We start from the raw sequence: 15,152 nt of genomic DNA, 5'->3' as shown, positions 1-15,152 counted from the left end.
GAATTGTGTTCCATCAGGACAACGCCAGGCCACACACATCGATAGTGACTCGCCAGAAGCTCCGGGAGCTTGGTTGGGAGGTTCTTATGCATCCACCTTATAGTCCGGACCTGGCACCAAGTGATTACCATCTGTTCCTATCCATGGCGAACAATTTTGCTGGTGAAAAATTCGCTTCAAGAGAGGCTTGTGAAAATCGACTGTCTCAATTTTTTGCCAATAGGGACGAGGGCTTCTATGAGAGAGGCATAATGAAATTACCTTCAAAATGGCAACAAGTTATCGAACAAAACGGCGCATATTTGACCTAAATCGGATCATTCTAACTATGGTAATTAAAGCCTTCAATTTCACGCAAAAATAATGGATTTCTTTTTACTACACCTGATATATCCTAAACAGAGGATGTTCAATTTTTATGTTTTTCAGCACGAATCCTCATATATTTATCCATTAATTTTATCTTAATAATACTTATATGATACGACGAATACAAAAATTTTTGAAAATTTTAATTCGAATTTTTTTTGACTGATCTGTTAGAACATCAGTTTGTTAATTTTTAAATTTCGGAATGCTATAAATCCGTAAAAAATCATCTTGAACTGAACATTTCAAACTGAACATTTCAAAAACCGTTATATTCGTTTCAATATGCCACTTAACAACTTTCATGAATGAAAAGTGGGATTTTTTATAACAGTAATTACGAGAAATTAATTAAAAATTAATAATTTTTTGCTGTTGTTTCATTTAAAACTGTTAAGTTGTGCACATACACCGGGAAGCACTTCTGCGCATGCTTGGTTTTTCCTGTAAAGCTCGTAGCAGACTACTGACTGTGAAGACCGAGTGCAAGAGTGCAAGAGTATGTGCTTCCCGCTTTAAGCAAGAACATACGATGGTTCATTTGTTTTCGATAGCCTCCAAGCCTTATCTAGGCCGGCCGGCGTTAAGCGCTTATAACTTTTCCGCTGACATAGTGTGTTCTTTACACACATAAATTAATCAGTGCAAATGATATTCTTCTGAACGTTGTGTGTGATATGGAAAACATCTAGAAACAAAAAACCAGATACCGTAAGTACATTTTTTTGATAGGTTTTAGATTTCTTTTTAGGTTATGAACTAAGCACATTTTTCTTTTTCATTATTTCTATGATGTAATTATATGCATTTTATTGCATTAAATGCTTTACATGTATAAACGAACATAAAATTCTGTAGGTAGTTCTATAATTCATATTCTGTTAGCTTAAAAATGAGAAGCAATTGGAGGAAGACGTGGAGAATTTCTTGAAAATTGATGAAAATTTTGATACATCGGTAAATATAATGTATATGTACAGCTGTTATATTTATTTCTTTTATTTCATAGATAATTCCAGACTGCTGCTTTATAATGACAAAAGTTGAAGGAAAGAGTGCTTACGAATTTGTGAAACGCGTCTTGAGTCAAATTCTCACCAATGAACTAGCTGCTAAATATAGTTGGCTGGGTAAAAAGAATAAACGTATATTCCAAATATTAAAGCTATCACAGTTATTAATCAGTACGTTTTTAATAATTATTATATACTTGTCTTTCAAACCTGTTTAAAATGAATGTTAAGTAGATAAATATATATCGATTTCTGTTATAGCTGCAAGCGAAAAGGTAAACGCTACCTTCACGAAAAAGATATCGAAGAGGCAATACAAAAGTGACTGAAAAGGGCGAAAAAAAGGTGTGATGCGGAACAAAAAAGATTGAATATTCAAAAACAACTATAAGAATCGAAAAATCTGTGAAATTTTTAAGCTCTTGTTTTATGTTCCAGTTCCTATTTAGTTTAACTTGGTTGTTTTTTGAGTTAAATATTAATAAATAGTACATCCATTATTTTTGACGTCTTCACGCGTACTAATACCAAATTAAAAGTTTCATAAGAATATGTGTGTAGTATATTAATATTATATTTACTGTTATAATATATTAAGATATTATAATACATTAAGATACATCATAAATAAGCTACGATTAAGAATTAGAATATGTATGTATATTTATGAAATCATAATTATATGGAAAAAGTTTTATTTAATATTTTATTTCATTGTATTTTTAATCTTATATCACACTTTATGCACATATACACTTAAAAAATACTTCAAGTATATATACGATAATTATATGCCGATAATTATATACGATATATATATGCCGGTCATTTTCAGCATTTTTATGTTTCCATCATTATTCGTATTATACATATTATACGTATTATACATATTACTTCAATTAATTAATAAATATAAAGTTAATTTTATAAATTAACTTACGTCTCAAAATATTTTTAATAAGTACCAATAAATATATTAAACTTATAAAATTAATTAAAATTTTAATCATGGAACATGATTTGGACATTCCGTGGATGTTCGCTTATGGAAATTGGAATGTCCTATATACGTCCATTTCATGTCCGTGGAACGTTCAAGGTACGTTCAAGATGGACATTCTATGGACATACAGCGGAGTTGCAAACCTACTTCGAATGGACATCCATCGAATGTCTGGTGAACTTTAATCGAACATCCATCGGACATTCCAATGTCCATAAACGTACGTTCGATGGATGTTCAATGAATATCTATGTGCTATCTGGGTTACTTATTCATAAAATCCAATCTCATATTTTACATCGTTTTATATTTTCTTAAAATACTATCTGGTCAATATATTGGGTCTGGGAAAAAGTTCGTGGCATTTTTCCCGATAGATGGTGTCATTGCAAATAACTCAGGAAACACAAATCGCAGCGACACCACTAAACGCTCGTTGGAAAGGTGACACTTCGAGCGTTACTTTGAGTGTATAAACATCGAAATTGGTGCAGTGGTTGGAAAGGTGTTTGTGTTTGAAAATGGAGAAAAATAATGAAAAATTGCGCTATATTTTGCAATATTATTACGACAAAGGGAAGAACGCTGCGCAGGCTTGTGAAAAAATTTGTGCTGTGTACGGTGAAGGTACTTTATCAAAATCTGCTGCGCGGAAATGGTTCGCTCGCTTTCGTTCTGGTAATTTTCATGTGAAAGTCATGTGAGTCACTCTCTGGTCGTTCAATTATTGAAAAAGCTGATGAAATTCTTGAAAAAGTCCAGCAAGATAAGCATATCAGCAATGTCGACATTGGTATGGAGCTCGGAATTGACCACAAAACTGTTTTGAACCATTTACAAAGCTGGCTACAAAAAGAAGCTCGATGTATGGGTTCCTCATGAGTTGAGCGCGAAAAACATGATAGACCGAATTAACATCTGCGATACGCTGCTGAAACACAATGAAATCGAGCCATTTCTGAAACGTGTCATAACCGGTGATGAAAAATGGATCACGTACGACAATCGGAAGCGTCAAAGATCGTGGACAAGGGATGGTGAGCCGTCACAAGTATTCGCAAAGCCAGGATTGACGCCGAAAAAGATGATGCTGTGTGTGTGGTGGGACTGGAAGGGAATCGTCCACCATGAGCTACTTCCAGTTGGTCAGACGATTGATTCTCAACTCTACTGTGGACAACTAGAGAGATTACGCCAGGCAATTGAAAGAAAACGGCCCGAATTGAATAATAGAAAAGGTGATGTCTTCCATCATGACAACGCCCGACCACACACTTCTTTGATGACCCGTCAAAAATTGCGAGAGCTTGGTTGGGAAATTTTGATGCATCCACCGTATAGTCCAGACATAGCATCCTCTGACTATCACTTGTTCCAATCTCTGCAGAACTTTCTCAATGGAATTAATCTGGTATCAAAAGAAGACTGTGAAAACCACTTGATTCAGTTTTTCAACCAGAAATCACAGAAGTTCTTCATCGATGGCATCATGGCTCTACCCGAAAAATGGCGAAACATTGTCGATAATAATGGAGCATATTTGGTTTAAATAAATTCATTTTCATACTATAAGAAAACCAGTTGAATTTTACTAAAAAAACGCCACGAACTTTTTCCTAGACCCAATATACAGGGTTTATCAAAAGTGTGAAAACCCTTAAATAATTTTTGTAAAAACGAAAATATCAAAAAACAGTAAAACACGTATTTTGATTTTTCAAAAAAGCTACCCTATGACATGGATACCGATCATTCCTCACCCCTTGGTATGCGGGGGTAAAAGGGGGTTGAAAATTTTAAATTGGACTAAGGGTCGAGTGAGGGCTCATTTGAAAGGTCTTTTCATAATAAACACACCCTTATAATTTCAAGTCGCTATGACCCCCCCATTAAAAATGGCGACCGTTCAAATTTCGAAATTTCATGCACTTAGTGTTATCCAAGATCAACTGCGTGGAAGTGGCATGAATCTGACCCCTTGTGTGTGTGTGTGTGCGTGCGCGCGCGCGTGCTCGTGCGTATGTGTGTGCGTGCGTGTGGCTAAACAAGTATGAATGTGTTGTATATATAGTCGTGATAGGTTGCAAAACAGACGATTGAAAACTGTCATCTCTCTTTAATGATTCAAAACCTTTTACTCCGTGTTTTAAAATAAATTTGACTCAGTGTGTTAAAGTAAATGCTGAAAGTGGCTGCCATTTACTTCCTGACAATATGCCAATCTTTGATAGAATGCAGAAATGGCTCTACGATTCGTCTCAAAAGGTATCAAATCTATTTCATCCCTTATTCGCTATATCAATTCTTGGATGCTTTCAGGTTTTGTTTTGTAAACCTTACTCTTCAGATGTCCCCATGGATAATAATCAAGAGGAGTTAGATCTGGTGACCGAGGTGGTCAATCCTCTCCTCCCTTATTTCTGTTCCTTCTTCCTATCCATCCTAATGGAAAAGTCTCATTTAAAATTTGACGTGGCCCTAAACTAAAATGAGCAGGAGCTCCATCATGCTGAAACTATATTTCTTCAAAATTATTTGGAAAAATATTTCGTATGGCTGAAATTATTTGATCTACAAGTAATCTGTCGTACCTTTGAGCGTTCAGATTTTCTTAAAAATGAAAACGGTCCTATTAAGTAGCCATCTATTATTCCACATGATACATTTCTTTTTTGTATTATGTGTGAGTTTCCCGCACCCAATTCGGATTCTCATCTGACCAGAAACGAAAATTTTGATTATTAACTTCTCCCGTTAACGTGAAAGTTGCTTTGTCTATAAAAACAATTTGATAAGGAAACATGGGCTGGACATCTATTAGTGCCATCATTCTTTCACAGAAATCTATACGACGCTCCACATCTCCGTCTTGCAATTCTTGAACATATTGTAATTTGTATTGATGGAACTTGTTTTTCTTTAAAATTCTTCAAACGGACTTGGGAGCAATATCGTGAGTGTGAGCGGCTCTGTTAATAGTAGAATTGGGACCTTCAATAAGTGTCTGCAGAACATCAAGTTGTTTTTCTTCGTTAATGGCAGGTCTCCCTGATTTAGAGCGATTGTTTACGCTACCAGTTTTTCTGAAACGTTCCATTGTTTTGAAGACAATTTTTGGACAAGTTTTGGACTTATTAATTCGACGATTCGGATACGTCTCATTAAATAATTGAGCGATAGCAGCGTACGACCGCTCGTTATCATCCCATCCACGCATCATGAGGATAGTGATTCTTTCACGTTCCGACAATTCGCCAGCCATTTTTAAAACGTTTAATTTTTAATCTGCCTAAGATCTGTGAGAACTGATTTTAAGTAGCCGTGAGCACAACTGATTTTAAGTAGCAGTGAGAACAACTGATTTTAAGTAGCCGTGACAACAACTGATTTTAAGTAGCCATGAGAATAACTGATTTTAAGTAGCAATGAGAACAACTGATTTTAAGTAGCCGGTTGATCCTGGATAACACTAAGTGCATGAAATTTCGAAATTTGAACGGTCGCCATTTTTAATAGGGTGATCATAGCGACTTAAAATTTTAAGGGTGTGTTTGTTATGAAAAGACCTTTCAAATGAGCCCCCAATCAACCCTTAGTCCAATTAAAAATTTTCAACCCCCCTTTTACCCCCGCATACCAGGGAGTGGGAAATGATCGGTATCCATGTCATAGGGTAGCTTTTTTGAAAAATCAAAATACGTGTTTTACCGTTTTTTGATATTTTCATTTTTACAAAAATTATTTAAGGGTTTCCACACTTTTGACAAACCCTGTATACTATTATACAGGGTGTGGCAAAAGTCTGGAAACACTCAGATATCTCTTAAAAAATAAATTTTAGAAAAAAACGTTTTAGACAAAAGCTGTAAGGTTTAAAAAGACACATTCAATGGTAATATCCGTTTGATCTTGGGTGGCCAAGGTCAGGTCAAGGTCTATCTGATATTTGTAAATAGAATTCCCTACTTTTTATTACATATTCTTGTAGCTTACCTCGAGAGCTTTTCAAAACACTATAACGAAGTTTTTTTCGTTAAGTACTTTCCGAGTTATGAAGCACGAAGGTTGCAGTACCGCCGACATTAGCATTACCCAAGATGTACCGCGTTGCACGGTCGGATTTACATCTCGTGTGTACGTGTGTATGTGCGTGCGTATGTTAAAAAGTGAGTGAGTGAACGATTGACTGAGTATGCGTCTACAAATATAAATGTTCGAATTGTTGGCCTTCTTCAACTTGACATTGAAGCAATCGATCATGAAAGTTCCTACTAACATTTCCCAATGTTTCGGAGATAATTAATGCTACTTTAGTAGTAATTCTGTGTCACAAATCATCCAAATTTTGAGGTTTTGTTTTGTAAACGCGATCTTTTAAATAATCCCAAAAGAAAAAATCCAAGATATTCATGTCAGGTGATCGGGGTGGCCATTCGATTGGTCCCTTCTTTCCTATCCATCTTTCAGGAAAAGTGTCGTTTAAAAACTGTCGTACCTGCAATCTAAAATGTGGAGGGGCATCATCCTGCTGAAACCAAACTGTATTAAAATTTAAACCGAAAATATTGCGAATAGCAGGAATAATATCGTTTCGAAGCATGGCAGCATAAGACAGCATATAACGGCTTTCAGCCGTTAGAGTTCCATCAATGAAGAATGGCCATATTATGTGCGTTCCAACTATTCCTGCCCATACATAAATTTTTGTGGATATTGATTGATACAGTTTGGTTACGATCGGTCGGCTAAGTGTGTACCGCCGGGTACAGTGTCAAATTGAAGAAGGTCAACAATTCAAACATTTATATTTGTAGACGTATACTCATTCAATTGTTCACTCACTCACTTTTTTACACACGCACACACGCACGCATACACGATATGTAAATTCAATCATGCAACCTCCACGCGGTACATCTTGGGTAATGCTAATATCGGCGGTACTGCAACCTTCGTGCCTCAACTCGGAAAGTACTTAACAAAAACAACTTTGTTATAATGTTTTGGAAGGCTTTCGAGGTAAGCTACAAGAATATGTAATAAAAAGTAGGGGATTCCATTTACAAATATCAGGTTGACCTTGATCTGACCTTGGCAACGCCATCCAAAGTCAAGCGGATATTACCGTTGCATGCCTCTTTTTAAACCTTATAGCTTTTGTCAAATGTTTTTTTCTAAAATTCATTTTTAAGAGATAATTGAGTGTTTCCAGACTTTTGCCACACCCTGTATATATTATTCTATTATATATACTATTTCTAATAACACCAATAACTAACAGAATAATTATTAATATCTTTATTTATACCAAATTTTCCAAAAGTAACGGACCCCCTTCCACCTATCTCAGAATTTATGCATTATAGGGAAAAATGATCCGAATAAAAGTTTTAGGGTTCATAAAGTTCTGTTTTTTCTCACTTCAAATTTGATCTTGACTTCTTTGAAGGTCATTTGAAGATCAATTTGCGTTTTTTAAATGGGATCCCCTATTTTTTATTATACTATTTTTTTACCAATTAATTTGAACAACTTGTCTAAAAATTTTTTTTTATTTGCCTAATATTTTTCGAGATATTTGAGGAAAACTTGATAACTTTTTCAATATTTAACTTACGATATCTCACGAACTATTCGTCGGAAAAAAGTGGTACTAAACTTTCTTGCTTTATTTAGTCTCAAGAATATATTGTTACAATATCATCCTGACTTTTGTTAACTTACTGACTTTTGGAAATTTCAAAATCATTTTTTTTTTTACGATGGGAAAATCCATCATGGATACCCCCCGCCTCTTGGGAGGGGGGTTATGTCAGACTCCTACTGATTAAAACATCACCGGGGTGCCTACCAGTTGGGCCAGAGTGCGAGAGTCGTGAGAACTACGTCAACATTCTCTTCCCGACACCGGCCCTGAGACTCTCCAGGAGCCCAATTGCTGCACCCCTCCTTGGGAATGGGTGCGGCGCCTCGACCGGTTTCCCGATCGGGTTGGCTTCTTGGTCTCAATCATGGAGAGAGGGGACACAGAATAATTGTTAATATCTTTATTTATACCAAATGGAGACACCCACCCTTTCTCTTAGCCCCTCCCTCCATTTGAGGGGGCGGAGAGTGGGACCCGGTCCCAACCAGGTTACACACTCCTCTTGTCCGCCCCTTACCGACGCGCGGGGGGCCTTTGCCCCTCCTCCCCGGCAGCGTGCGGTGGCGAGTTCTGGAGGGGGGGGCGGAGTAGCCTCCTCTTTTTCGGAGGAGGAGGCTGATCTTCGCCCGACGTTCCCCCAGAGTCGCTATTCCCCCCTGGCGCGCGCCGCCGCCTCCGCCGTGAGATTCGGCGGGGACGATGATGCAGCTCAGCGGTCTCCTTCCGAGACATCACGTCCTCGACGAAGAAGACCGTTGCCTCTTAGACCTGCTCCCTCCCCACCATTGCTCCTACAAGGGGGGGGGAGGGGTCCGAGTTCCGTCGACCGATTGCCCGGTGGAGGTCACAGCGTTGCTGGTCTCACGCTGGACAAAACTCCAGCGTGTACTGCGCCGTTTCCTGCAATGCCGGGCAATGGTGGCATTGCTCCGTGGATTTCTTCCGGATTATATACAGGTACCGGCCGAAGCACCCGTGCCCCGTCAGCATCTGCACCATCCGGAAGGGTCCGCGTCCCCTCCTGTCTGCCAGACAGGGACGGACGGCTTCGGCCGTGTGGAGACCGGGCACCCGAGGGTCGTGCAGCATCTGCTGCCACTGTTCGAGCACCTGGTCTTTGGCCTGAGACCTCAGGGCCACCACCTCCCTGACCGTTATCACTTCTCCATCACCGCGGAGCTCCTTGACTCGCCAAAACACCTGATGGCGTTCACGCACCAGGAGCTCCACGGGGGGAGGTCGGCCAGGGCCGTCGCCTCCATGTAGGACGTGGTCCTATACGCTCGGATCGCCCTGATGAGTACCGGCCGCAACATTTACCAAAGCAGGCGTTTGTAGCGGTCGGCGCCCATATGGGCGCCCCGTACAAGGCGACCGAGACGACCACTTCCTTTATCGGGATAAAAAAATGGTACCAGACTTTTCTATTCTACTTGGTCTCAAGAATATATTGTTACATATAGCGCCCTGATTTTTGTTAATTTGATGATTTTTAAATTTCGAAAGATCTATAAATGAACAAAAAATAGAGCATTATTGTACCAATATATTCTTGAAATCAAATAGAATAGAAAAGTCTAGTACCATTTTTTATCCCAACAAACAGTTAGCGAGATATTGTAAATTAAATATTGAAAAAGTTACCAAGTTATCCTTAAATATCGCAAAAAATATTACACAAATAAAAAATGTTTCAGACAAAAGTTGTTCAAATTAATTGGTGGAAAAAGACGATGTAATAAGAAATTGGAGTTTCCATTTAAGATTTTTATGTCAACCTTGATAACGTTTCTCAAGGTCATTCTAAGGTCAAACTATCAATATCTGATAGGTTTTTTTAAGTCCTACAACTTTTGTTTGAAATACTGTTTTAAACAATCATTATTTTTTTAAATAATTAGCCGTTCTGGAACTTTTAGCAGACCCTGTATAATATTGTTATATAATAATGTATTACTATATTTTATAATATTTCTATAATATTTTTAATATTTTTATTATTTTTTATAGGACAAAAATATAATGCACACATATACAATAATATCTGTTTTATTATATAAAAAATAACAAGGATAATTTTAATTATTTATTATAAAATTCAGACATTGCCGTACAATATTGTGAATGAAAATTCACATAAAAGCATGTAAAACACAATTAAGTAGCACACCATGAACATTTTATAAAAGAATTATTTGTTTTGCAAAAACATTTTACGTTATGTATGTTTGAAGGGAAACATAACTGATTAACATTTGAAAATACGTCGCGTTCACGTAATCGTGAAATTATCTGTGGCTGTTTCTTGTAACGAAATAAGAACGTGTTATATTGTGTTGTGTTGTTGATGGCGATTGATAATCCCTGGGAGAAACACATGTTTATTTATGTATTTTTTTCAAGGCTTGGCAATCACCAAACAAACATTCATCGATCGATCGTAATTAATTATGGTTACTTCTTTTCTCTTTTTATTTCAAATGTGTGAATGAAAAAAAAACGATCGGAAGAAAAAGACAGAGAGGCAGAACTTGTTTTCATTTGTGTATACGTTTCCAACATTATTGCCAGTTATAAAAATCTTTCCTATTATAACACATAGTAGAGATCTTTATATTGGCAATTTATATTGGAACGCAGCTGGTATAGCGAACAGCTGATTGCAGCAGGCACCCCACATTATCGCCCGCGTCTCACGATGAGTTACGCCGTCTCTGCCTACCTTCTGTATCCGACCAGTAATAAGATAACTATTTTTGACAATAACTTAAAAAATAAACTTTAGACAGAGTTTTACAAGAGGAGAAAGTGTCTTAGAATTTTCTCAGGTAGTTTTATTTTTAAAGGGTTGTTCTGAATCATCCTGTGTATCTATAATGGAACTTGAATTTACCATATTGAATCCGATATTTTGAAATTTGAAATATCGATCCTGGAAAGATCACCAGTGAACCGGTTAGAAGACCGATTGAACACGTATAAAAAAATTTGTATCTTTTATTTAGTCTAGATTACTATGTATTTCAAGCTCATTAAAGTCAGAAGGAGACACTTTTATATGTATATTTTCTTGTTAGCATAATGAGTATTACCTATTCTGTAGATATTTTCTTTTGAATATTCTGTATATGTAAACCTATTAAATATTTCTTTTAGAATGTTTTCTAAACGAAAACCTTATTACTATTTTATTTTTAGGAAGCATATATGTGCAAAAGATGGAGAATAAATACCTAACAACAGATGGCATGTATGATGCTTCTACATCAGAAGATATACGTCAATTTGAAAATTTTTTTATGTTTATGTCTACGATGCAAGGCTTTGTATCAATACGTCACAAAGAAGAAGGTAAATAATAATAAACACTTTAGTATATTGATTGATTCTTTATCCAAATAAAATTATAATATACACTAGTACTGGGAATTAAGTGAGCAGCACGAGCCGATTTCAAAGGCAACGCCCACGCTTCCTTCACTACCTTTAGAAGCGCGGCGGCCGAGCCTCCGATCGCGCGTGAGACATTCTGCCTCAGGAACGGTCTCATATACGATATAAGATGGGATCGCACCCTCCGTTAAACCAAAAATAAAATATTTATTTATCCTTAAAAAATAATTCTTACTCTCATTAATGATGAAATATTACGCTTTTATTTCTGATATAATAAATTCTCTTTAATAATAATATAGTGATGACAATAATTAAGAATATAATTATTAAAGTTTTGTTAATAAATTTCCACATCACCCATGAGGTACTATTGTTGATGCGTTTTTTTTTAAGTGGTTTCCCCAGTAGGCCTACTCCACTACAAATTAATGAAGATGAAATATACGACTCAGCAGGAAAGCGAAATGCTACATTGTGAGAAATATAAAAACGAAAGAGGAAGAATAAGTACAGAGCGCAAAATGGCCAATTTTTATAGAAATATTAATTAGATTTTCTTGCTTGTTTATATGTCGATTTTACTAAGAATGATATATCCACAGAGATTTTGGAAGAGGTAGTACGCATCAACGAAGATAGTGATGCATTGCACAAAGATGAACGTTTGTCTATTTTTATGATTTTTATTTTGGGAAAAGAACATTCGCATAAATATGTGAGCCCAAATATAGAGAAAATTCGAAGACCGAAATTTCTAAGATGTGGATAACACGATGCGTCTAAAATTTTAAAGATTTCGACACTTTTTTCCTGCCATGTTTTTAGCGAAAGATCATATTGCAAATCGTACAATTCTGCCTGAGGATGTAGGCTTTGTTCCTCGATTTGCACAGTGAGAAGATTCTCAAAGAGTATTAAATCTTTTCTTAGCATTTCGAAATCACTGAAACGCATATCAAACTGATTTATTAAAGAATCAATAACATTACATTGTTTAACGAAATTACAATTTGTACTGTATTTTTCAAAGAGAATCTGGCAAGAAGGAAAAAAATGAAGAACATTATTTGGTAACTGATTTTTAAAAAATACTATAATAGTTTCCTGCGAAAAGAATCGACATGACTAACTACCTGCGAAATAGTTTGGTTGGTCTTTTGCAGCTTTAAATTTAAAATATTTAAATAATTTGTCATGTTAGTGACTAGAGCAAGCTTGTAAAGCGAGTCTAAATCTTCGAAGAAAGAAATAAAAATTAAATTAAATTAAATTAAGAAATAAAAATTAAATTAAATTTTATTTCTCTTTGAAAAATACGGTACAAATTGTAATTTCGTTAAAGAATATAATGTTATTAATTCTTTAATAAATCAGTTTGATATGCGTTTCAGTGATTTCGAAATGCTAAGAAAAGATTTAATACTCTTTGAGAATCCTCCACTGTGCAAATCGAGGAATAAAGCCTACATCTTCAGGCAGAATTGTGCGATTTGCAATATGATCTTTCGCTAAAAACATGGCAGAAAAAAAGTGTCGAATTCTTTAAAATTTTAGACGCATCATGTTATCCACATCTTAGAAATTTCGGTCTTCGAATTTTCTCTATATTTGGGCTCACATATTTATGCGAATGTTCTTTTTCTAAAATAAAAATCATAAAAATAGACAAACGTTCATCTTTGTGCAATGCATCACTATCTTCGTTGATGCGTACTACCTCTTCCAAAATCTCTGTGGATATATCATTCTTAGTAAAATCGACATATAAACAAGCAAGAAAATCTAATTAATATTTCTATAAAAATTGGCCATTTTGCGCTCTGTACTTATTCTTCCTCTTTCGTTTTTATATTTCTCACAATGTAGCATTTCGCTTTCCTGCTGAGTCGTATATTTCATCTTCATTAATTTGTAGTGGAGTAGGCCTACTGGGGAAACCACTTAAAAAAAAACGCATCAACAATAGTACCTCATGGGTGATGTGGAAATTTATTAACAAAACTTTAATAATTATATTCTTAATTATTGTCATCACTATATTATTATTAAAGAGAATTTATTATATTAGAAATAAAAGCGTAATATTTCATCATTAATGAGAGTAAGAATTATTTTTTAAGGATAAATAAATATTTTAATTTTGGTTTGACGGAGGGTGCGATCTCATCTTATATCGTATATGAGACCGTTCCTGAGGCAGAGTGTCTCACGCGCGATCTGCGGCTCGGCCGCCGCGCTTCTAGAGATAGTGGGGGAAGCGCGGGTGTTGCGCGGGTGTTACCTTTGAAATCGGCTCGCGCTGCTCACTTAATTCCCAGCACTGATATACACTACTTAAAAAAATTATGGCATTAAAAAATATGCGCTGAATATTGCTCAATTTTGAACAATGATTATTTAGCGACAAATGGTCGTAAGACGGTGATTTTCTTTTTAAATTAAAGGTTGAAGTCTCAACTTTAATATGCTTTCGGTTGATTTTAGATCCAATTCGTTTCTACCGCGTGCGATCCCATAATCCAATGGCATGTTTCCGATTTAAAAATTTGCAAACTTTGACAAAACGCACAGCCTTGGATAGCTTTTTTTAAAAATTTTATTTGTGGGAAATGAAAGTTTGATTCTTCCCCTTTAATTTAAAAAGAATTCATGTCTCTACGATTTTTTTTCGCGATCTTGCAGCGTTTTAAAGAAACTTCTACATTTTCTACATTTTACTGGAAATAGGAATTGTGTAGTTTTTTTCTTTTTTTTTTTGGTCACGCAAGGGAAATCCTCATGGATACCCCCGCCCCTTGGGGAGGGCGGGGGTTATGTCGGACTTCTACCGACTAAACCCCTGCGGGGTGCCTACCGCTCGGACCGTGATGGGGGGAGTCAGGGGAACTATGTTTGCATTCCCTCCCCGAGGGTTTGCGTAGCTATGTTCAATAATATTTAGCATTGGCAAATGTCGACTTGGTACTGTCGACTCCGAGGGATCTTCTCGTGGAGTTGTTATCTGTTGTCTTCCCGTCCCTCTCGTGGTTGTAAATTACCCGTTTCCTGAAAATGTAACCAAATTCACAAAACCACGGATTGGTTAATACCGAGTCGTCTCGCCACGTACCTTTGCGAGAAGCCTTCGCTCATAAGCGCAATAATTAGTGCTCGTTGAGCCTGAGACAATGGATGCATGTTTCTTTATCATAAAACATTACCATGAACTACCTTGTTTTACACTTAGTGCAAAAATTCGGTATCCCATAAGGTAATGCCAAAGTTGGCAGTGATTTCCTACAAATCCTACCTTCAATAACGAAAATGTATGGGTTTCTTTAAAATGCTGTAAAATCGCGAAAAACAATCGTAGAAACTTGAGTTTTTTTTTAATGAAATCAAACTTTCATTCCCCGCAAATGAAAATTTAGAAAAAAAATTACCCAAGGCTGTCCGTTTTGTCAAAGTTGCAAATTTTTAAATCAAAAACATGCCATTGAATTATGAGATCGCACACTGAAATAAATTGGATCTAAAATCAATCGAAAACATGTTAAAGTTGAGACTTCAACCTTTAATCAAAAAAAAAAATCATCGTCTTACAACCATTTGTCACTGAGTAATCATTGTTCAAAGTTGAGTAATTTTCAGCAAAAAGTTTTTAAAGCCATAATTTTTTTGAGTAGTGTATAAACTTATATTTCCTATAAAAATATATAAAAGATATAAAATTATAGACTCACTG

At 36.0% G+C, this 15,152-nt stretch overlaps 1 protein-coding gene across 3 annotated transcripts in view; it reads left to right on the top strand.

Moving 5' to 3' along the window:
• The window catches only part of Dredd (Caspase-8 Dredd), a 213,166-nt gene that overhangs the window by 174,509 nt on the left and 23,505 nt on the right, over window positions 1-15,152 (top strand). For all 3 annotated transcript variants that reach the window (XM_025307383.1, XM_025307385.1, XM_025307384.1), the window contains one exon: window positions 11,231-11,383. In XM_025307383.1, the coding sequence (XP_025163168.1) occupies window positions 11,231-11,383 (153 nt within the window). The remainder of the gene's footprint in view (window positions 1-11,230; window positions 11,384-15,152) is intronic.

Source organism: Harpegnathos saltator, unplaced genomic scaffold, assembly GCF_003227715.2.
Source record: "Harpegnathos saltator strain DR-91 unplaced genomic scaffold, Hsal_v8.6 scaffold851, whole genome shotgun sequence".
Lineage (NCBI taxonomy): Eukaryota > Metazoa > Arthropoda > Insecta > Hymenoptera > Formicidae > Harpegnathos > Harpegnathos saltator.
Note: the sequence above shows the minus strand (reverse complement) of the source record. Positions and strands in the feature narration are given on the sequence as shown.